At 40.9% G+C, this 25,590-nt stretch overlaps 1 protein-coding gene across 1 annotated transcript; it reads right to left on the reverse strand.

The window, feature by feature from the left end:
- Nucleotides 1-59: 59 nt before the first annotated feature.
- LOC140751219 (uncharacterized) lies at nucleotides 60-24,113 on the reverse strand. The gene is made up of 16 exons (XM_073085082.1): nucleotides 23,948-24,113; nucleotides 22,864-23,064; nucleotides 21,989-22,202; nucleotides 21,365-21,538; nucleotides 20,913-21,005; nucleotides 20,082-20,177; nucleotides 17,288-17,378; nucleotides 15,872-16,022; nucleotides 11,612-11,948; nucleotides 10,053-10,231; nucleotides 8,396-8,501; nucleotides 7,578-7,670; nucleotides 6,827-6,927; nucleotides 5,703-5,831; nucleotides 3,864-3,999; nucleotides 60-314 (listed from the first exon to the last, which is right to left on the reverse strand). Exons 1-16 carry the CDS (start codon nucleotides 24,097-24,099, stop codon nucleotides 222-224), a joined length of 2,346 nt encoding a protein of 781 aa, XP_072941183.1. The 5' UTR covers nucleotides 24,100-24,113; the 3' UTR covers nucleotides 60-221.
- Nucleotides 24,114-25,590: the final 1,477 nt, after the last annotated feature.

Genomic DNA, 25,590 nt, shown 5'->3' on the forward strand with positions numbered 1-25,590 from the left:
AAGGTGGGAAGGGGGGGTTGCTATTTGCTACGGGGATGTTATGGAGGGGTGGGGGGGTGTTATGGGGGTTAGGGGGAGGTGCTATAAGGGTTGGGGAGGAAATTTAAAATTACCAAAATTCTGTTAACACGACTTTACACCCGACGCCCATACACATCGACCTGGGGGTACGTACCCCTAACATCAACCCCCCGTTTCAACCTCCCCCCCCTCCCCACCCGTCAGTTCTGTCCTGAGGACAACCGACGCTCAGACTCCGTCAACTTGTCCGGAAGGTCCGTCATCGACCTACGGTGGACCTTTTTCTGCTCCACCTGTAATATAAGCACCATCAACCATCACGACCACTCATTACAATAATTACAATGTAATAATATAGTAATTTTAATCAAACTAAAGAATGAAAGATGCTGGAAAATCAATACCAGCAAGAAAATAATAATTAATAAAAAAACAGACCAAAAAACAGAAATGTAAACTCATCAATTAAATAATATCTGTCTGGCCGGGGATCGAACCCGGGACCCTCCGTCCATTAGACCGATATCGTGAAAATTGATACCACAAAGCCTCATGCTGAGCTAGTAGTTATGGGTGGCCACCCACACCCAGCCACCTGTACAACACACGTACCTCCGGCTCGCCGAGCAGCGTGTTGGCCAGGTACGGGGCCCTGAGCACCGCGCGCCAGTACAGCTTCTCCAGCGGTCGGTGGCCACCCACACCCAGACCCAGACCCAGACCCAGACCCAGCCACCTGTACAACAACACGTACCTCCGGCTCGCCGAGCAACGTGTTGGCCAGGTACGGGGCCCTGAGCACCGCGCGCCAGTACAGCTTCTCCAGCGGTCGGTGGCCACCCACACCCACACCCAGACCCAGACCCAGACCCAGCCACCTGTACAACAACACGTACCTCCGGCTCGCCGAGCAGCGTGTTGGCCAGGTACGGGGCCCTGAGCACCGCGCGCCAGTACAGCTTCTCCAGCGGTCGGTGGCCACCCACACCCACACCCAGACCCAGACCCAGCCACCTGTACAACAACACGTACCTCCGGCTCGCCGAGCAGCGTGTTGGCCAGGTACGGGGCCCTGAGCACCGCGCGCCAGTACAGCTTCTCCAGCGGTCGGTGGCCACCCACACCCACACCCAGACCCAGACCCAGACCCAGCCACCTGTACAACAACACGTACCTCCGGCTCGCCGAGCAGCGTGTTGGCCAGGTACGGGGCCCTGAGCACCGCGCGCCAGTACAGCTTCTCCAGCGGTCGGTGGCCACCCACACCCACACCCAGACCCAGACCCAGCCACCTGTACAACAACACGTACCTCCGGCTCGCCGAGCAGCGTGTTGGCCAGGTACGGGGCCCTGAGCACCGCGCGCCAGTACAGCTTCTCCAGCGGTCGGTGGCCACCCAGACCCAGACCCAGACCCAGACCCAGCCACCTGTACAACAACACGTACCTCCGGCTCGCCGAGCAGCGTGTTGGCCAGGTACGGGGCCCTGAGCACCGCGCGCCAGTACAGCTTCTCCAGCGGTCGGTGGCCACCCAGACCCAGACCCAGACCCAGACCCAGCCACCTGTACAACAACACGTACCTCCGGCTCGCCGAGCAGCGTGTTGGCCAGGTACGGGGCCCTGAGCACCGCGCGCCAGTACAGCTTCTCCAGCGGTCGGTGGCCACCCACACCCAGACCCAGACCCAGACCCAGACCCAGCCACCTGTACAACAACACGTACCTCCGGCTCGCCGAGCAGCGTGTTGGCCAGGTACGGGGCCCTGAGCACCGCGCGCCAGTACAGCTTCTCCAGCGGTCGGTGGCCACCCACACCCACACCCAGACCCAGACCCAGACCCAGCCACCTGTACAACAACACGTACCTCCGGCTCGCCGAGCAGCGTGTTGGCCAGGTACGGGGCCCTGAGCACCGCGCGCCAGTACAGCTTCTCCAGCGGTCGGTGGCCACCCAGACCCAGACCCAGACCCAGACCCAGCCACCTGTACAACAACACGTACCTCCGGCTCGCCGAGCAGCGTGTTGGCCAGGTACGGGGCCCTGAGCACCGCGCGCCAGTACAGCTTCTCCAGCGGTCGGTGGCCACCCAGACCCAGACCCAGACCCAGACCCAGCCACCTGTACAACAACACGTACCTCCGGCTCGCCGAGCAGCGTGTTGGCCAGGTACGGGGCCCTGAGCACCGCGCGCCAGTACAGCTTCTCCAGCGGTCGGTGGCCACCCACACCCAGACCCAGACCCAGACCCAGACCCAGCCACCTGTACAACAACACGTACCTCCGGCTCGCCGAGCAGCGTGTTGGCCAGGTACGGGGCCCTGAGCACCGCGCGCCAGTACAGCTTCTCCAGCGGTCGGTGGCCACCCACACCCACACCCAGACCCAGACCCAGACCCAGCCACCTGTACAACAACACGTACCTCCGGCTCGCCGAGCAGCGTGTTGGCCAGGTACGGGGCCCTGAGCACCGCGCGCCAGTACAGCTTCTCCAGCGGTCGGTGGCCACCCACACCCACACCCAGACCCAGACCCAGACCCAGCCACCTGTACAACAACACGTACCTCCGGCTCGCCGAGCAGCGTGTTGGCCAGGTACGGGGCCCTGAGCACCGCGCGCCAGTACAGCTTCTCCAGCGGTCGGTGGCCACCCACACCCAGACCCAGACCCAGACCCAGACCCAGCCACCTGTACAACAACACGTACCTCCGGCTCGCCGAGCAGCGTGTTGGCCAGGTACGGGGCCCTGAGCACCGCGCGCCAGTACAGCTTCTCCAGCGGTCGGTGGCCACCCACACCCACACCCAGACCCAGACCCAGACCCAGCCACCTGTACAACAACACGTACCTCCGGCTCGCCGAGCAGCGTGTTGGCCAGGTACGGGGCCCTGAGCACCGCGCGCCAGTACAGCTTCTCCAGCGGTCGGTGGCCACCCACACCCACACCCAGACCCAGACCCAGACCCAGCCACCTGTACAACAACACGTACCTCCGGCTCGCCGAGCAGCGTGTTGGCCAGGTACGGGGCCCTGAGCACCGCGCGCCAGTACAGCTTCTCCAGCGGTCGGTGGCCACCCACACCCAGACCCAGACCCAGACCCAGACCCAGCCACCTGTACAACAACACGTACCTCCGGCTCGCCGAGCAGCGTGTTGGCCAGGTACGGGGCCCTGAGCACCGCGCGCCAGTACAGCTTCTCCAGCGGTCGGTGGCCACCCACACCCACACCCAGACCCAGACCCAGACCCAGCCACCTGTACAACAACACGTACCTCCGGCTCGCCGAGCAGCGTGTTGGCCAGGTACGGGGCCCTGAGCACCGCGCGCCAGTACAGCTTCTCCAGCGGTCGGTGGCCACCCACACCCAGACCCAGACCCAGACCCAGACCCAGCCACCTGTACAACAACACGTACCTCCGGCTCGCCGAGCAGCGTGTTGGCCAGGTACGGGGCCCTGAGCACCGCGCGCCAGTACAGCTTCTCCAGCGGTCGGTGGCCACCCACACCCACACCCAGACCCAGACCCAGACCCAGCCACCTGTACAACAACACGTACCTCCGGCTCGCCGAGCAGCGTGTTGGCCAGGTACGGGGCCCTGAGCACCGCGCGCCAGTACAGCTTCTCCAGCGGTCGGTGGCCACCCACACCCACACCCAGACCCAGACCCAGACCCAGCCACCTGTACAACAACACGTACCTCCGGCTCGCCGAGCAGCGTGTTGGCCAGGTACGGGGCCCTGAGCACCGCGCGCCAGTACAGCTTCTCCAGCGGTCGGTGGCCACCCACACCCACACCCAGACCCAGACCCAGACCCAGCCACCTGTACAACAACACGTACCTCCGGCTCGCCGAGCAGCGTGTTGGCCAGGTACGGGGCCCTGAGCACCGCGCGCCAGTACAGCTTCTCCAGCGGTCTGTTCACACACCAACCGGCGCAACGGACGCCCAACGAACGCCAGTATTCCACCTCGCTCCTGATGAATATCCGAATTGAATGTACTATAGTCCGATTCAGAATTAAGTGTCCAAAATGTAAACAAAGGTGTTGACCTATCAAGAAAATACGTTAGAAATGGTAGTTTCTTATTTTTGTCGATATTAAAGTAATGCAACAATAATAAAATAATAATCTAATCTAAATTTTCTAATATTTATATCACCTCAATTTCGTTTCATAGAGTAATAATAATAACAACAAAGTTTAGGTAGAAAATTAAAATGTGATAATGGTAACACAATCGGAATCCAAGACATTTCTTGTGCTGTCATTTTTAAGTTTCGTAACTGATATTATTCATTTTCGTGATTGTGATCGAACTCGAATGTTTTCTCGTTTACATAACGCGTTTGTTAAATTGTGTATATTTGTTAAATTTTCGTTTTTTGTTGAGTTTGTTAAAGTTTTTGTTTCTTGTTAATTTGACAATGACATTTCTTTGTTTACATTTTGGACACCAAATTATGAATCAGACTATAGAGTCCGAGCCAAATTTCTAGTCCGCTCTGAAGTTGTTGCAGGTTTAGTTAGCATCTACTCCGTAACGTAAGGGACACCAGCAGCTATTTAACCGGAGCGTCCCACTAATATCTACAATTTGCTATTGCGACGCGACTCGTTACTATATTGGGAGCGGACTAGCAGTTTAGCGGGGACTCTACAATGTTAAGAAGTGCTACATGGAAACCTCAGTTGACGTTCGACCACGGAGTGGTTCACGTGTTGATGAGGTTGTTTTAATAAATATAGTTTAAAAAACTAAAAAACACGCTTTTATGATAAAATTAACTAAAAAGTAGGAAATAATTTTCAATCTAGGAATCAATTAAGGAACAGTAAATAGTATAAGTGTGGAAAAAGCGTGGAGTGGTCCATTTATCTATTTTCGAAAAGCGCCCCACACTTTTTCCACAATTATACAATTTACTGTTCCTTAATTGATTCCTAGATTGAAAATTATTTTGTACTCGTTAGTTGATTTTATCATAAAAGCGTGTTTTTTAAACTATATTTATTTGACATTATATTTGGAAAATACCATACATGGACAATACCTCAATATTGGACAAATGTTAAACAATTCAACTTTTAAATGATGATAATGTATGTTATAAGTAATAAATAATATTATATGACTACTAACAAATTTGATTTCATTTACTAATAAATTAGGCGTTTCTGTAATGTAAGTGAATATGATTTAATACAATTCTCATGTCACAATGTTAGTTACTGTACTCCTCCGAAACAGCTTTACCGATTTTCACCAAATTTTTTATGCATATTCAGTAGGTCTGAGAATCGGCTACTATCTATTTTTCATACCCCTAAGTGATAAGGGTTGTTCACCCTTAACATTTTTTTTATTTATATAGCAACACAACGTTTGCCGGGTCAGCTAGTGAATAATAAATAAATAATTATAGTTTAAAAACTAAAAACCACGCTAAAATCGTACAAGGAAAATTGTTAATCATGATTCCTAACGATCCTGATGAGGAGAATGGGATAAAATTATTCAAGTCGTGTATTGTCATCAGGTCTTGATAATTGTTCAAAATTTTAAATTAATTGGACCGTTCAAAGTGGGTAAAAATCGTATTCAAAGATTCCGTTACATACATACATACATACAAACAGGTCAAGCTAATAAAATCGTGGTAATAATGTCAAACTCACGGGCTAACAATGTCCTTGTGCAGCAGGACTGCACTGACGTTGCACCAGCGCGCTGTGAAGCGCCAAAGCAACGAGTGCAGAACATCTGCCACACGCAGAACTGCATGGAGAGCTATCCTGTTGCCCGATCTGTGGGTTAGGTTAGGTTAGATTAGTATTTTTTCTTCAGTCCAACATATTAAGAATACTTTATATTTGATTTAATACTTAATATTTATAGTTGACTTAATATTATTTTGTTAGTATATTTGGGTTTAGTTTTTTTTTATAATATAGGAATAACAAACGAGCATGCAGCCCACCTGATGGTAAATGACTACCGCTGCCTATGGACATCTGTAATCAACCCCAGATAGGATTATATATAACTACCTGAGGTCGGCTATAGATACGCCGCTACTCCTGAAGACTAAGTTGGAACGCCTCGGAAAAGTATGTCTCCCTTACCACACTTCAAACCAAAACACAGCAGCGCTTAACACTGCTGTGTTCTGGTTTAAAGGATGTTGTAAGGAACTAAGGATAAACCACTAAATACTACTGAGCACCTAAGGACACAATTGTATGAGGCGTTCAGATTTAGTCTTCAGGGATAGTATCACATCTATGGGCGACCTTAGGTAGGAGTTACCTGGAATTCATTACAGATGTCCAATAAAAACAAAATAGAAAGGACCTCATTAGGTCATATTGGACCTTGTCCCTGTAGTACCGGGACCAGAATAGGGCTACGGTATCCCCTGCCTGTCGTAAGAGGCGACTAAAAGGGGCTTTCGGGGTTGCGGGTGGCAAGAGTGGGAGCTCAAACCGTCCAGCAAGCGACCCCGGGAAGGACAGCGGTTTGTGTGGTCGCATATCGCTGTAATCACCAGGGGATGTGAGAGGAGCGTAAATTTCTCCCCCAGAGCAGAGCCCGATAGAAGGGCATCGCGTTAGGAGGACTCCGGTTGTGTTCCGTTGGAGATCCCGGAGTTCTCCACCAAACGCTGAGGACGGCCACCGGGGGGGTTTTAGTGCGGTAAAAATCCCACATAACCCGGCGTCGCTCCCATGGCGTCGGGTACCTTTTGAAGGTTTCCCCCTCGTCAACAAAAAAAAAAAAAAAAAGGTCATATTGGACCTACCTAGGATTAGTCGGTCCATTCTCAGCGTCATAAGAAGCGGCGCTGAAGCAGTAGGGCCTGTAGCTGATAGCACCCACAATCTGTGGGTCCCTGTTGCGAATCTGTGGAAAACAAATAAATTACTTCATCTTCAAAAAGTTATTATATTTAAAAAAATCATGTATTTTTCTTTTACTTTGTTATCTGTCATTACTTCCCAGAATGTGATCCCAATAGTGGAATAATATAGAGGATGTATTTTTTTTTCAAAATAAACTAGTTTCATTTCCAGCTAGGGAAATACATTTAAAAAAAAACTAATGATGCAGTTTTATTTTTTATCAAAATCGGTCTCGTAAACTTCTTTCAGTATTTTTAGCTCATTTTTATAGATTCGGATTTGGCCCTGAAGGCCCATTAGAAAAATTCACCCTGTATATATATTTTTAAAAATTAGTTTGATATAGATACACAGTTTATCCTATATAGATATATCTTATATATAAAATTCTCGTGTCACAGTGTTAGTTACCGTACTCCTTTGAAACGGCTTTACCGATTTTCATCAAATTTTATATGCATATTCAGTAGGTCTGAGAATCGGCTATCTATTTTTCATACCCCTAAGTGATAAGGGTTGTTCACCCTTAACATTTTTTTATGTATATCGCAACGCAACGTTTGCCGGGGTCAGCCTCTACTAATATATACAGAGTGAATTTCAATTTGTTAGAATGAAATTTGGTAAAGTGATCAAGTGTAGTCAACATACCTTATACAGCACAAATGGATTGAAACTTGTGACCACTGCATACTTGTATAGCACCGGCTGTGTTGTAAATGCCTTCAGAATACCATTTACCACCTGAAAAATACATAAATTATTATTCACATTTGTTCCCTCAACTGTTTTGAAGGTGGCAGAGCCCTCTGTGATTCGACTCCGGCGGCACCCACAACCACATCTATTTCTGTTATAACAGCAGTGTTTAGCGCTGCTGTGTTCTAGTTTAAAGGTGTGCTAACGGAGACATATTTTTCCGAAGCGTTGCAACTTAGTCCTCAGGAGTAGCGGCGCATATGTGGCAGACCTCAGCTAGGAATAAAATCCTATCTGAGGTTTATTCCAGTTGTCTATGGACGACAATACCCACTTACCATTAGGTGGAATGTATGCTCGTCTGCTACTCCTATCTACACTAATATTATATGGAGTGGAATCCAGCTGTCGATATTTTCTGCACGCCTCTTGCTGAACTTTGCAGCACGGTAGGAGCGTACATTGAAAAACTTTAAAACGAATTGGAAAGACTTTCTGTAATGTTTTATTGCTTTATTTTGTGTTTAATAAATAATAAATAAATATTATAAAGAGGAAAACTTTGTTTGGTTGTAATGAAAAGGCTCAAAAACAACTGGACCGATTTTAAAAATTCTTTCACCATTCGAAAGCTACATTAGCTACGAGTAACATAGGCCATATTTTATATGAAATATATTTGATAAATAGATTTTGAGGCGGTACAAAGTTTGTCGGGTCAGCTAGTATTATATAAAAAAACCTTAAATGACACCTTATACAACTATTACCTCTTGGTCCTCCCCCTTAACATCAATAATCATCTTGGTATTATTAGCTAGGAGGTAATCCACAGCATCTTCTAGAAGACATAAACGCGCTTCTTTGAACTGCTGCCTAAAAACAGAAGGACATTTCATCGTCATTAACTTTGAAAGTGGTAGGACCTTCTGAGGTTCGGCTCCGGCGGTACCACCGCTACACCTATTTCTACCTAATAACAGCAGTGTTAGGCGCTGCTGTGTTCCGGTTTGAAGAGTGTGGTAAGGGAGACATACTTATCTGAAGTGTCCCAACTTAAAACCTCAGGGAGAACAGTGCATCTGTTGTCAACCTCAGATAGGAATGTAATGCTATCTGGGATTAATATTACAGATGTCGTTTATACAATATAGGTGTAGCAGACGAGCATGCAGTCCACCTGATGTTAAGTGGCTACAGCCGCACATGGACATCTGCAATCAAACTCAGATAGGATTAGACATTCCTACCTGAGGTCGGCCACAGATGCGCCGCTACGCCTGAGGACTAAGCTGGAATGCTTCAGAAGAGTATGTTTCCATTACTACACCCTTCAAACCAGAACACAACAGAACTTAACACTGCTGTTATTAGGCAGAAATAGGTGTGGCGGTGGTGCCGCCGGAGTCGAACCACAAAGATTTCTACCGCCTTTAAAGATGAAATGCATGCTCGTCTGCTACTTTTAAATAAAACTTAATATTTTGGCATATATACAGGGTGGATACTTTCATACGCCAATAAATGAAAACACAAGTCGTACTCCTTCCTTGGAAGTGTTACAATAATTACAAAACACTTAATATTGAAATAATTTTTTTTTCAAACAAACTTAATAATAAATGGGGTAAACAATAGAACGCCATTTATAAATAAACATCCGTTCCCTCACCTTTGATAAGAGCAGCAACAGCGCAGTGTGATGACGTAAAATCTTTTGCTGCGAGTGTGATCCTTATGTCTTAGGAATAAGGTACAATATGAATTTCCTTAATTTGACGAATTTACAACATTGTAGTTTAATTACGTCTTGATTTATAATATTTTTGGGATTAGACAAAGTGTGTAGAAAACTTGAATAGTGCAAAAAAATTCCTCTGCCTAAACTACTAAAGATATTGATTGAAAATATGATTGGAGGCTTGGGAGATGGATAGGTTCATGTGGTTTTGTCCCTGTAGTTCCGGGACCAGAATAGGGCTACGGTATCCCCTGCCTGTCGTAGGAGGCGACTAAAAGGGGCTTCCGGGGTTACGGGCGGCAAGAGTCGCTCGAGTCGAGAGAGGCTCGAACCGCCCGGCTAGCGACCCCGGGAAGGACGACGGTATGTGTGGTCGCATACCGTCGTGCACACCAGACGGTGTGGTGAGCATCAAGCTCACCTGGGCGGAGCCCGACGGGGCACAGCGCTAAGAGGACTCCGGTTGCGTTCCGTTGGAGATCTCGGAGTCCTCTACGCAGCGCCGAGGACGGCCACCGGGGGGGTTTTAGTGCGGTAAGAGTAGCACATAACCCCGTGTCGCTCCCACGGCACCGGGTACCTTTTGAAGCTTTCCCGCTCGAGTAAAACAAAAAAAAAGGTTCATGTGGTTTAATTTACTGTCGTATGTAAGTCCACCCTGTATATGTCTAGTAACAAAATCTCACCGGTTAGGATGTGTTGCGCCAACATCAATATGTTTGATGCTATCCCAATCCATGATATGTACGTCGGGTATATCCGTCCCCGTCAGCCTCTCCAGCCCTTGGTCGTGCAGGAGAACCAGGCGGCCATCTTTAGACGTCCTAACGTCCAACTCGATGAAGTTACAATCTCTTTCCACACACTGAAATTAGATGAAGGGTTTTTTTATGGAATTGAAGAAGATAAATTACTATTTTATAATATTTTAAATAAATGTTTTCCTTACCCAAAGAGTAAATCTCTCAAACCTCCAAACGTACCCTAGGACACTCTGTGGTTCGACTGGTGGCATCACCGCCACACCTATTTCTGCTGTAACAGCAGTGTTAAGTCTGCTGTGTTCTGGTTTGAAGGATGTGGTATCGGAGACATACATTCCTAGGCATTCCAGCTTAGTCCGCAGGAGTAGCGCATCTGTGGCTGACACCAGGTAGGTATCAAAACTTATGTTGGGTTGGTTACATATGTCAATGAGCAACAGAAGCCACTTAGCATCAGGACTGCATGCTTATCTGCTACTCCTATATTATAAAAAAACTTGCTGACCCGGCAAATGTTGTGTTGCCATATAAATAAAAAAATGTAAGAGTGAACAACCCTTATCACTTAGGGGTATGAAAAAGAGATAGTAGCCAATCCTCAGACCTACTGAATATGCATATAAAATTTGTTAAAAATCGGTAAAGCCGTTTCAGAGGAGTACGGTAACTAACATTGTGACACGAGAATTTTATATATAAGATACTAGCTGACCCGGCAAACTTTATACCGCCAAACAACCAAACAATCAAACAAATTTTCCTCTCTATAATATTAGAGTAGATTAAAACTGACAATTATCAATTTATGATTCTGTAACCAAAGGGTAAAATACCTATTACTAATGGATGTTTATCTATAGAATCAGATAAATTATATTTAACAAATACTAAAAATAAATAAAGTTCCATGTGAGAGTTCGTCTTGCATTTAGCCATAGATTAGTAAAGATTACTCACTAACCTAACAAGAAAATGTACGCAGTTTTGAGAATTGAAATAGTTGCGTAAAAAAGTTTTTGCACGTCTCCCGTGCTAAAATGTCCCTAAAATATTTGAAATAATTATTAATTTATTATATAAATTATTATTCGAAAATTTTCTCTAAAAATGTTTTTATTTGTCAAGAATTCAAAAAAAGAACTTACTAATAAGCCGTTTGTGGCTTCATTCAATTTCAAGGCGGCAAAGTATCTTTACAAATCTATGCATTTAGCCATTTATTTACGAAATTAAACAAGTATTTGAATAAAGAACAAGAGACTCTAAATAATATATTTATTTAAAAAAACCTTTGCAACATACATATTGTACTGGTATCATTTTCCCACCGAAAAAAATTAAATAACATACTTGCCAAAAGTTGCATAACACATTTTTAATCTGTCCACAACCAAATATAATTCGAATACCGCGTTCTAAATTCGAATTACGTCCCAATTAACAAAGTAATAACATGGAGTTCGAATAATAGAGTGACTCACGTATTTAAATGCGTGTAATGTGTTCTCCGGGGCGTCTAGCCCGGCGCCTCTATGCGCGATGCATTTGACCACTCTCTCAGGGTGTAACTCGCTTTCCTTAGTCCCCGGCTCTGGTCCGAATATATTATAAACATTCTCAGGATCTGGCTTCTTCAACTTCGTCATATAATACGCCGCTATACCCAAAACACCGACATCGATCCCAAAAGGCAAAACTGCGTGCAAATACGAAATAAAACAAAATATAAACGATATAACGTAATAAAAAGCGTTGAATAGCAAACTAATGATCGTTATGAACATATTTTCGATCGTTCGTTTGTTTTGTTTTGTTAAACTATGTTAGGATTTTCGAAAATAAATATTGGCGTCGAATAGGCGGGGCCTATTTGACATTGACATACTTTTGGTCTGTCAACTAAATGTCAAGTAACGTTTTGTTAATGCTATGTTATTACTTTGAACGTTGTTCATCTTATCACATACAGAAAAATGTTGTACTTATAAAATAACCTATAATTAGTAAAAAAAAGTCCATAGAAAATTTAAGAAACTTACCTTTTATGAACATTTCAAATCCCCTCTACGAATAACATCTACATAAATTTATAATTACCTACTCAAATCTACTTTAATTTTCATCTACTATATTTTATCAAATAACAAACTACATATTTACGTCCACAAAGTTTTAACAATAAGATTACAACTACAAGACTAGGTAACACGTTTTGAAATTCCATTGTATGAATAATGTAATAAAATTAATTATTAGAAATAGTTCTCAATTCCAAAAACAATTACTTAAGTATTGCAGATTTAGTATTATGTTATACATATATGTATTTTTTTAATTATTTGACAAATACAAATAAAAACATGTCAGCTTTATCAGCCAAATTGACCACAGTACAAAAAAGCTTTAGTATAGCAATTTTAAGAAGTATGTAATTTTATTTCTGAATTTGTTCGATGATAAATGCCACCGAACGACGAATTATGAAAAGCATAGTCTCAACCACAGTCAAAACGCTAGCGCCGACGAATAACGCCGTTGTGCCGCCAAGAGATGCTATTTGAAAATAAAAAAATAGAAAATTAGTTATACATTTTTAGCTTGATCGAAAATCATAATCGAACATGCTTAATATGTTTTCTGGTGCAAATTAATCAATGGCTATAACTATTGAATACATTTAATATTTTATGTAAGAGCATTACAGAAAACTATTAAAGCATGCAAAATATTTTTTTTCAAGAAATAATTATTTGTTAGATCACTGCAGGCGGATGGTCAAATAACTTATGCCAAGTATCAGTGATAAAACCAATGTAATAGATAAAGTGGACATTTATGCCATTATTTTACTACATTATTTTTAAAATAATATAATTTAATATGAATCTTTTACAAGAAGCGTAACAGGAAAGACAAAGATAGAAAAATATATAAACGGGTGAATGCAGAATATCATTAACAGTGAAAGAAAGCAATTTATTGCTAAAGCAATAAAATTATTGTATGTATAAACTACAAACGTATATATATAGGCACGCACACAAACAAGCGCACGCTTGCGAACAAACACACACAAGTATACACATACACAAACTCACACACACAACGAACCAAATAGGTCCTCCAGACTGAATATCACATCTCTGTGAAGTCTAAACTTAGGCGGCATCAGGTGGAATTGCGCCACCGACAACTCTGCGCCGGATTCCGTCTCATTCATGTTTAAAAAGAAACAAAACTGTCAAATTGGCTACTTGACACTTTTTGGGAAACTGTTTTAATGAATTCATATACGTATTATATATGCCTTTCATTAATAATTTTTTCGAAAAAAAGGGCTATTTATTAATAAAAAACATATTTTTATTACGGTAAACGGAACGTTACGCCAAAACAGGCGGTCAAATGTCATTTCGTAGCGTGACGTCAACACATTGAAAACATAGAAATAAACTTCGACGCTACACATACTTCAGGGGAAATCTTGGGAATTATTTAACTTTTATTAGTACAATTGCAAGAATGTCAAATTACAAGGCGTGTGCAGTGACGATGTGTACAAGTACGATCGCTAAATATCCTAACAAATTTGCTTATACAAGTTCCTAAACCCAAATCTCATAAACGTTAAAGAACTTGCAGATTCTTATATGTTTAAATCCTCTGTTTGCAAGCAATGACACTTTATACTATTTATGTAAGAGAAGTATTATTGAGAAAAAGGAATAAATTTAGTAACTCTCGAGTGATTCGTCAATTCCAAATCGTTGGAACGGGACGTAATCAAAACAAAACAGCAAGTGGAAGTATTCATATATTCAATATAATATATAGATGTCTATGATAAGAATAGAATTATAAGACGTCTATGAGAATTCTATTTTAAGGGCCCATTCTGTAATTAATAGGACACAATTAAAATATTTCATGACTGTGTTATTATTTCTTGTGCATGTGCACTGATTAACTTACAGGACTGTATAATTAAAAAATACATGATTTGCTAATATTAATCTTTTATTTGTTTATTTGGTTTATATGGTTCTATTGAGTACACACAGTAGAACTTTTGTATATATTTATCGTCATATGTTACAGTTACAATAATTACTACAGATCACCTCAAAGCATTCTGAAGCTGTTATTGCCTTCGTTATATTGAAGCTCTTGCTAAGCTGAATTTGTGTGCTGCTTGCGTTAATGCTTTTCTTAATTCCTAAAATTATTTTCTGTAACAACTGAATATATTTTTTTATCACTGTCATTTTCATAATTAAATCCAATCCAAAGTAGTCCAATAACAGCAACTGTATGGTAGTTTTCCTTCCTTCATCTTTTTGGGTAGTTTATGCAAGTAAAGAACTACTGTTTATACACTTTCGAAACTTTTGGTTCCTCACTTCTTCTACAACTCCACATTAAAAATCCTTGGGAGGCAGGACAGTAATCCCATTTAATACTTTCCTTTTCATATGCAATCATAGACACTGTGCATGACATTTGATGTACCTTGTGTTCAGGACAACTTTTACTTTTCATGAAACACAAGCTTGCCTTCTTCTTAAACTGCACATACCCTATAGCGTCGTCACTATAATGATGTCGTGAGGATCTGAAATTATAAATATAACCAATAAATAACCTTAAAGCATTTCACATGACAATGACAATATAAGTATAGTTTAAAAATGCTTGATAATTAATTAAACATAACCTTTCTTCTATCGGAAGTCGGCTAAGAAATGTTTGAACTGTCCGAAATGATTAAATGTAAAGAATATTTTACTTACGTTGTTTATTTGTGATTTCCATAGGTTATTTCGCGGAAGTTTTGTATTCATTTTTATTTATTGCATTGTATATCTTTTTTAAGCAGATACACGCTATCAACTTTATTATGCGTGGTGGTGACGTCACATGACATTTCAAGCAGCACCGTCCCCGTTTTGGAATTTACAACCCACAGATAAAAAATCGGAAATTTCTTTTTAGAAATAAAAATACTTATAGTGTATTAAAAATTAAACTAAATATTGCATAATTTATGTTTACTTATAAGCTATCATATCGATCATATTTCATATTTTATTGTTATTAGTGTCAAGTAGCCAATTCTAATCTTTGATGCTATTTAGATATTCACCAATTTTAATAATTTGATACATAGGAATAATTAGCTTTTTAGGCGAACAAATAATGATGTGCCGAGTCGGCCATTTTTGGTATTCGAGTACTTTAGTACTCATATAAAAAAGAATCGATTCAGTACTCGAGTACTTTGCACAACATAGTGCAATAGCACGGAAGAGCAAAAAAAAAAAACGCCACTCACTACACAAAATTAATCAAGTTTTTACTTGTACGAGTAGTAGTTGTAGTGTACGAGTATCGTCAGTATTCGAGTATTACTGGTACTCGAGTATCACTATTGGTACTCGAGTATGCGAGTTTATGTAAGTACTCGAGTACTGACTCGATTCGACCTGACTCGGCACATCTCTACAAACAAAATAAGCCAATCGGTTGCGACCTCAGACCTCAAGATGTAACAATCTTACTATAACTAGCTAAGCGGCTACTGAGGCTTTGATATACCCATAGGAGATTCTAGACAAGATAATATACAGAAAAACACTTCCAAAGAAATGGAGTGTTGTTTCAAAAAATCAAGTCAGGCAAACGACAACTTACTGAATTTCGCAGCTAAGCATATAGAAGCCGTTTTATAGATGATTACTAACCGAATAACGTTCTTCTTTGTGTGTGAATAATAGTTGATTTCGGTGCACTGAGGAAGACAGGAGCATTTTGCAAGATTTTTGGGTAAATTGATGAGTATTTCGACATTTCTCCCGATGCACGCCATCCCAGACGAGTCACACACATCGCCATCTTGGAAAAAATGGCGCGTGTGCGATAAAACAAATAATTCACTTGTATTTTTCAATTTGTATTTATCATATGCTATCCGTGAGTGGAGCGGTTTATTTTAATAACCTTTTATGACACTTTGACGTTTATCTTTCCTTTTTGTGTTTCAGTAATCTGTCATTATTTTAAAAAAGGTTTCTTGCGTATCTTTATCTGACTGCGAAGGATACATTGATGTACTACTAATTTCTTTATTAGTAGTAATTATTGGAGTAGTGTATCACCTTGTCAAACAACCCAAGTTTGTCTCGAGCGCTTCTTATGAAATGTACGATAATTTTTCGGCAGATACGGTAATAAAAATATATTTTTTATTAATAAATCGCCCTTTTTTCGAAAAAATTATCAATTAAAGGCATATATATAATACGTTTATGAATTCATTAAAACAGTTTCCCAAAAAGTTTCAAGTAGCCAATTATCGTACATTTGCGTACGATAATGACTCGCTATCGTACATCGTACGGTGGTATCAAATTATCGTACATGTACGATAATTATCGTACGGTTGCCAACACTGGTCATGTTAGACCGTCGGTGAGTACGGGCGTGTTGGTGCGTGAGCGAGCCAAATGGGGTTTAAGTGATACTACAATCCCGACGTTGAGTCGGGAACACTACAGAAGAGTAATATTTTAAGTGTATGAATGTATGTATGCGTGTATGTATGTATGTTTCGTTCTTTGGCAGTACAGCCCAAACGGCTTGACGGATTTTAATATATGAGATGCCGTTGGATTCGTCTAATTTGTGGTTGCATACAGGCTATTTTGATTTTTAAGCAGTAGTATTTTTTATAATAAATTCTTCAGATTCAAGGGTTCATTTATATTTACACACATTCTCAAGCTGAATTTTATATGTAAACTAGCTGACCCGGCAAATGTTGTTTTGCCATATAATTAAAAAAATGATAAGGGTGAACAACCCTTATCACTTAGGGGTATGAAAGATAGATAGTGGCCGATTCTCAGACCTACTGAATATGCATATAAAATTTGGTAAAAACGGTAAAGCCGTTTCGGAGGAGTACGGTAACTAACATTGTGACACGAGTTTTTTATATATACGATTATTCAGATTAAAGGGTTCATTTCTATTTACAGACATTCTAAAGCTGAATTTTACATGTAAACATTACTGTAAATTGGTAAGACATGATGTTTTTACAATCCAAGTGAAAATAAACGCTTCTTCCCAAAGAGAGTTTAACAATACATACATACCTCCTTTAACAATAAAGTACGGTCTGCAACCACAAAACATAACTGCCATCCGACTGCGACAGTTCATCTGACAAAGGCCGAAACTGTACGCCTGTAAATGAGTTTAATTTGTTAATTTAAAAATATAGTTCAAAAAACTAAAAATCACGCTTTTACGATAAAATCAACTAAAAAGTAGAAAATAATTTTCCATCTAGGTATCAATTAAGGAACAGTAAATAGTATAATTGTGAAAAAAGCGTGGGGTGCTCCATTTATCAGTTTTCGAAAAGCGCCCCACACAAAAGGGCATTATAGATATGTTTCAGAACATTTCACTTATAGGGAAATAACATTATTATTTTAAAATCTAAAAACACGCTATAACAGAACTAAAAGCAATAATTGTTGCAATCTAGTAACTTTGCGATGAATTTTCTTTAAGGCGCTCGAACAATCTCGCCTCGAAAATCGTGAATCCTGAGGATGTTAATAAGGACAATGGTACAAAATTATTAAAATCGTGTATTGTCATCGGTTTTTGACTTCGATCACTAATAGGAACTAGATACACAATCAGCGACGACAGAATGACGCGACGAAAAGCGCGCCCAATTTGACATTTGGGTGCTTTTTTAGGTTAGTAGTGTTTGAACGATCGGAGAATAAACATGCCTCAGTGCTCGTTTAAAAACTGCAAAAATCACACGTCTAGGACGTTAAAAAAGGATGGAATATCGTATTTTCGGTAAGTATTATTATTATAAGTATGTAATTGCTATCACTCAATTATAAATACTGCTATATCGTGCGTAATTAATTTATTTTTAAGTTTTCGAAATTATCAACAGAATGTATAAACCATGTAAATTGTAAAGTCTGTTACTAAGCGTACAATTATTACTATTGCATGCCCACTTGATTTGTTCGGGTAACATGGTGACTCTGTTCTATTTTGAATGGAGACGCTATTGTTTTATATTTTTTTCTTTAATTATTTTTTTCTTTTTTTTGTTTTATAAAAATATTTGTTTTGTATAATAATCAAATATATGCCTGGTTTACCTAAAAGGTTAGGCAGAGGTTTTAGATACCAAATGTAAATAGGAAATGAGTAAAATATTATATAATATATTTTTAGCTTTCCTCGAGATCCCTTGCGTTGTGGAGAATGGACATCTATTGTAGCACAACAAAGATGCGAGGAATTCTTTAAGCCATCTCAAGCAATCTGTTTTTTTGCAAACACAAAAACGTCTAGAGATGAATAAAACAGACCGCCTAAATATTTCACATCAATAAGATTGTGAAAGAACAATCTATCGTGGGCTAACAAACTACTTACACATGCGTCACATTTCGTAGCTTTGACTACATAACGTACTAAATCTCCAGCTCCATATCCCACTATATATTCACTATTCAGATCTACATTCGGATTCATTGAGTTTCGACGATAATATTTCACAGTCTTTTTTCAATATCTATATCTTCAAAGATATTGAATATTCGACAGTTAAGTTGTCATTATATTCGTCTCAAATACCAAAGTGTCCTTAGATAGGCGTTGAAAAAAAATCAAAATTTTTAACAAAATATACACAACAGACTTCTATGTCACTACAGAGTAAAAAATAATTGAAATAAATGTTGATTTGGTACATATTTCTTTAGTCGGCGGCAATATATTTCGTTGGACACAACGGCGTAAACAGCTTGTTGATTTTTTTATTAAATTACTTGTATTTGGTTATATTTTAATTTTAAACTATAACTAATCCTTTTTGTGTTCTTCATTGTTCTTTTTGTATGATTTATTTTTATTTTATAATATAAATTTTGTGACTGCATATATATATTAGTTTCATTGATAAATTATTATTATCTTATTACTTACATTCAGGTAAAATATAATTATCTTCATTCAAATTAATTACTTCGACCTAATAAAAATATTAAGTGATAATTTATAATAACCGTTTAAAGTACTGACAGTTCGTCTCCACTCATCCCTTGTCCAAGTGACAAACCACGGTCGTAAAATTTAATGGCTTTTTTTTTTGCTTTGTAAATGCGACTTTAATTTCATTCAAATAAGGTTAAATTTTTTATGGTAGCTTATGACAGCTAGCTTATGTCGTAAAAATTTATTGCTTTTGGTAAGCAGTTTTTAAAAAAAACACCTTGAAATAATGGTGATAAAGTTGATTTTGTATTAATTTTAGATTCTGTCACTTAGAATTTTTTAAACACGTTTGACGCCACTTTTTAAGTTCATTTTTGTATGGGATTGTGTATCTAGTTCTTATTAGTGATCGAAGGTTTTTGATAATTCTTCAAAATTTTAAATTAAACTGAACGTTCAAAGTGGATAGAAATCGGGGTCAAAGATTCCGTTACTTAGTTACATATACATACGAGTAAATCAACCCAAGCTTATAAAAAGAGTGTTAAAATACAAAAATGTTAAAAGGGTAGAGTACGCGCCAAACTGCTAGTCCGCTCCGAATATAGAAATAAGTCACGTCGCAATAGCAAATTGTAGATCTTAGCGGGACGAAGACAGCGCGGGACCACGGGACCCCCCGCCGCTCTCGCCCACGGGGACATAGCTGCGTTAGTGTGCCCTTACGTTGCTACGGAGTATATGCTTGTAGTTGTGTTCGACTGCATTGGCTCTCTGACTGACACCTGCACGCATTAACTTCAGAGCGGACTTGAAGTTTGGCGCGGACTATACTTAATATAAAAATCAATATAAAAGGCATATGAATATGAAAATTTGTTCATATATTTCATGAAAGTCAGTCCATACTTTTATTGAAGAGCTGATCCATTCATCAGGATATTTGCAGCGTCTCTGCTCTGGACGCAATGACTTCACGCGGGACGCTGCCTGGATTTCAACAGCCTGAAAAACATTTCAAACTCAAATTTATTCAAATTTCTTTTGACTAAGAGAAGCCGTAAAACAGGCACCACCGGCACCTCTATTTCTAGTTCATCATCATCATCATCATCAACCCATTACTGTCCCGCTGGGCACGGGTCTCCTCTCAGAATGAGAAGGATTAGGCCATAGTCCACCGCGCTGGACAAGTGCGTATTGGTAGACTTTACATACCTTTGAAAATTCCTCAGGTATGTAGGTTTCCTCACGATATTTTCTTTCACCGTCTAGCTAGTGATAATTAATTTCTAATACGCACATAACTTAGAAAAATCAGAGGTGCGTGCCTGGGATTTGAACCTCGGACCCCTCGATCGAGAGGCCGAGTTTCTTAACCACTAGGCTATCACTGCTATTTCTGGTTAATAACAGCAATTTAAAAGTGGTAACCCTTTATGGTTCGACTCCGGCGGCACCACCGCCACACCTGTTTCTGTTATAACGGCCTTGTTAGGCGCTGCTGTGTTCTGGTTTGAAGGGTGAGGGATTGAATCTAATCTTATCTGGGTAACAGAAGTCCATGGACGGCAGTAGCCACTTATCCAGGTGGACTGCATACTCTTTAGCTCCTCAAACAAGAAAATCAGTTCGGTTACGCAAGATGTTAGAAAACTTCGAAAGCGTGATTCAGAATACATGTAGTGCCATCTATTGCCGAGTTGCAGGAAGTAGAATATTTTCCATTTGATTATTTACCTTAAAAGTTGTAACTAGTTCATCACCAGGCATTATTTCTCCAGTGGGATTCGAAATGGCGGTCGCGATGTCAAATGGTGAATGCACGAAAATCTAAAAACAAATTGTCACCATACAACATTACGACTTTATTACATGTTTATTCCCTCGTATTTGCATAGATGGTAGAGCCCTCTGTGGTTCGACTCCGGCGGCAACACCGCCACACCTATTTCTGCTTAATAATAGCAGTGTTAGCGCTGCTCTGTTCTGGTTTGAAGGGTGTGGTAAGGGAGACATACTTTTCCGAGGCGTTCCAGCTTAGTCCTCAGGGGTAGCGGCGCGTGACCGACCTCAGGTAGGAAATTAATTCTACCGAGGTTGATTACAGTTTTCCAAGGGCGGCAGTAACCGCTTACCATCAGGTGGACTGCATGCTCTTCTGCTACTCCTATATTATAAAAAATAATTACCCTGACAGCATTATCCAGGGACTCGATCCTGACAAAGCATTCTGGACTATGATAGTGGCACTTCAGGAGTTGGGGTTTCTTCCACTCGATCCCTGGGGTTAACTGGAACTCGGCGTACTCTGAGTTGAAGGTCATACAAAGCCCTTCTTCGGTCATCACTGGTACCCATTTTACCTAGAAAGTAGCCATCTTTTTTAACGAGCTTTTGCCCGCGACTTCGCTCGCGTTACGAAGTAATATTTTCATCCACTATTTTATCCCCTTGGAGGTAGAATTGATCAAAATCCTTTCTTAGCGGATGCCTACGTCATAACATCTACCTGCATATCAAATTTCAGCCCGATCCGTCCAGTGGTTTGGGCTGTGCGTTGATAGATCACTATGTCAGTCAGTCACCTTTGAGTTATATATATTTAGATAGTGTAGGTGGCCATCCAGAGCCAGCACACACAATAGTAAATACACAAATTTAGGAATCCATACCCAATGGGTAAAAATGGAATACCATTACTAAGCCTCCACTATCTGTCCATCTGTCTCAGTCGGTTTCATTTTTTATTTATTATATTTTATTATTCAGATTAGCTTTGAAAACGTATTCGTTCCTCACAAAAAAATACTTGCCTCCTTAGTAGGATCAGAAAGGGTTACATTCAGCTCCAAATTGGGATGGACATCCAGAGCTAGCTGGAGCAGGTCTATATTATCCACAGTTCCATCATTCTGGTACTTCCAGAAGTTCTGCAAATTGGTCCTGAAGGATACATCAGCTATCAGCTCCACGAAGCCGTAATAATACTTGTATTTCTCTGGATTTTCCTCTGTCACGTTCCAGAGTCTGAAATTTGGGGATAATTGCCCTTATTATTATAAGAGTAGCAGAAAAGCATGCAGTCCACCTGATGGTAAGCTACTGCCGCTCATGGACATCTGTAATCAACCCCAGTTAAGATTAGATTCCTACCTGAGGTCGGCCACAGATGCGCCGCTACCGTGAGAAATGGAATGCCTCAGAAATATGTATCGATACATTTTTCTTACCACATACTTCAAACAAGAACACAGCAGCGCTTTACGCTTCTGTGTTCTGGTTAAGTTGCGCTGAAACGCCTTGAATAAGTACCACACCCTTTAAACAAAACAGAATTCATCATCAACCCATCACTCCACCCATCGGGTCTCCTCTCAGAATGAGAAGGATTAGGCCATAGTCCACCGCGCTGGCCAAGTGCGTATTGGTAGACTTCACATACTTTTGAGATTTATTTTTATAAATCTCTCACGTATGGGGTTTCTTCACGATGTTTTCCTTCACCGCTTAGCAAGTGATAATTAATTTCTAATACGCACATAACTTTCAAAAATCAGAGGTGCCTGGGATTTGAACCTCGGACCCCTCGATCGAGAGGCCGGGTTTCTTAACCACCAGGCTATCACTGCGTCCTTAGAATTACGTGCACCTTATTACGCAGAAAAGGTTTGTTATCTAGGCCACTCACTTAAAGATAACTTCCTTCGCCTTGTCCTCGTCCACTCTCTGGTAGAAGCAAGTGGTGACAGCGGGCACCACTGTCCACCAGCTGCGGTAATCCCGTTGCAGAGAGACGACCACAGGCTCCGAGTTGTACCGGGAGAGCTGGTTGAGTCCACAGTACACAGCGCCGGCGAACGCTCCCAAGGTTAGGATAAACCAGATGAGCCTGGAAAGAAACAACTTGAAACAAGTAGAACCCTCTGTGGTTCGACTCGGGGACCACGGCCACAACTATTTACTTGCTTATGCACCTGATGGTAAGTGGCTACTGGACATGGACATCTGTAATCAACTCCAGATAAGACCAATCCTTAGGTAGGAATATAAATTCCCACTTGAGGTCGGCCACACATGCGCCACTACCCCTGAGGACTAAGTTGGAATGCCTCCGAAGAGTATGTCTCACTTACCACACCCTTCAAAGTAGAACACAGCAACGCTAATAATGCTGTTTTTAAACAGAAATAGGTGTGATGGTGGTGCTGCTGATCAACCACAGAGGGTTCTATCACCTCCAAAATACTAGATATAGAAGGTGACTAAATATAAAAGGTGGTAGAACCCTTTGTGGTTCGACTCCGGCGGCACCACCGCCACACCTATTTCTGCCTAATAACAGCAGTGTTAGGCGCTGCTGTGTTCCGTTTTGAAGGGTGTGGTAAGGGGGACATACTTTTCCGAGGCGTTCCAGCTTAGTCCTCAGGGGCAGCGGCGCATCTGTGGTCGACCTTAGGTAGGAATATCTAATCCTATCTGGGGTTGATTACAGATGTCCGTGGGCGGCAGTAACCACTTACCATCAGGTGGACTGCATGCTCATCAGCTACTCCTATATTATATATAAAAAACAGAGGGTTCTACCACCTCCAAAATACTTATAAAATCCTTATAAAAACTCTCTTCAAACCACATACAAGCAACTAACAAACGTCAAACAAAATTCTAAAAACAAAAACTTAAGTCAAACGCGAGTCTAAATTTTCACATATTCAGTGAAATAAAATTTTAGTGATGATCGAGTAAATTGTTCAAAGAATCGCCTTGCAGACCTTTCGAGAAAGTGGAAATTCGCCGCCACAGTATGTTTCAGGCCGTGTAAGGTTGTCTCCTTACAGAACGCTGTGTAGATGCTCCAGAAAAAAGAGATGGAGAGCCTTACAGACACGATAATTGAGTTCGTTAAAGTCCGGCAAATTAACATTGCGGTACGGTTTGATTTTGTCTTCTTTTTGGCCATTTTTCCGCAGGATTGAGGAACCTAAAGCAAATAAACTAAAAATCACGATATAAAAGTTACGCCTATTGAAACTAAATAGCAATAATTATTATTTGCAATCTAAAGTTGCGATGAACTTTGCTGAAGGTGTTTGAAAAATCTCGCCTCGAAAATCGTTAATCCAGAGGATGTTGATAAGGACAATGGTATAAAACTATTAATGTTTAAAATATTGAATTGTCATCGGTCCTTAATAAGTATGCCAAATTTCGGGTTAATCCAACGTTTTGAAGGGGGTTAAAATCATGTTGAAAGATTCCGTTACATACTAACATACATACGTCTGAAGCTAATAAAAGCGTGTTAAAAATAGATGATGAATAAGCTGTAATTCTATAAATTATGGTCTCTACTTTTCTGGTCTGGTGTCCAAACCCTAAACAAGTTTTATTTGTTATAAGTATTAGAAATTAATTAAGTATATCTGGAGACCCAAAAGCTGGTGCATATTTTGGCCAAAGAATAAGTCTGACAACGCGGCAACGCAGCCAGTATTCTTAGAACCCTACCGAGAGGCGGTGATTTGGACTCACTGTTTTATCTTTAAATTTTTATATTATCTTACTTACTTAAGCCTTATTTTGTTATTTTGTATTGTTTGAATTTTTATATGTAAGTAATTGTAGAAATATATATATATAAGATTATAGTATAATTTTAATGATGAAGGAAAAAGTTGTGAAAAAGCTTCGAAAAGTGGATCTGTATTTTCGAAATCATTAAACGGACTACAACATAGATACTTGCGTATAAAAGCTAGAAATAGGCAGAGGATCTAACTACTTACAAGAAATAAAAATAACTAAGTACTTACTGTAAATTTGGGGGACTCAAAATTGAAATTAAAATCGCTATACTAACTTCGACTCTAATAATATACTTATTTGTAATTTGAAATACGCATCAATACACTTCATAAAAGGTTTTTAGACATTGCTTTACTCAAAACGAGTTTAGATCTCAACAAATCATTCCAAAGTGATATAAAATTTTGAATGTACACGCATGAATCGTTTAGATTTAATTGAATACCATTTAAGTAAGTAAGAATCGAAGTATAACCATTTATTGTTTGCCAGTAATTGCCATCTAATGGAAATCCATTAGTTTGAATACACGTATGGTCAAAATACAATAGGTATTTTAATATTACTTAGATCTGTTATTTAGATATAGTCCACGCCAAACTGCTACTCCGCTATGAAGTTGTTGCGAGCAGGTGTAGTACAATTTGCTACGGCGACTCATATCTATATTCAGAGCGGACTATCAGTAACGTGGACTGTACCTAGATCTGATCTGGTCTTCATTATTAATAGTTATTAAGAGGTAATCAGGTAAGTTTATTCGACTCCTAAGGGCACAAACGCATGTAACGGTGGTAGAACGCTCTGTGGTTCCAGGTGTGGCACCAGC

Source organism: Epargyreus clarus, unplaced genomic scaffold (genome assembly GCF_041222505.1).
Source record: "Epargyreus clarus isolate Ecla_fem2 unplaced genomic scaffold, WU_Ecla_fem_2.2 ptg000022l, whole genome shotgun sequence".
Taxonomy (NCBI): Eukaryota; Metazoa; Arthropoda; class Insecta; order Lepidoptera; family Hesperiidae; genus Epargyreus; species Epargyreus clarus.

Bases quoted from the DNA above. Each gene is read 5' to 3' on its own strand.
- LOC140751219 (XM_073085082.1), bottom strand. From the start codon at position 24,099: ATGTTAATTTGCCGGACTTTAACGAACTCAATTATCGTGTCTGTAAGG. The intron at 16,023-17,287 runs GTATGTATGTAT...ATTTTTTCCAAG, and splicing joins GTACTTTATTGTTAAAGGAG to ATGGCGATGTGTGTGACTCG. The intron at 5,832-6,826 runs GTAGGTCCAATA...CCTAACCCACAG, and splicing joins AATGGACCGACTAATCCTAG to ATCGGGCAACAGGATAGCTC.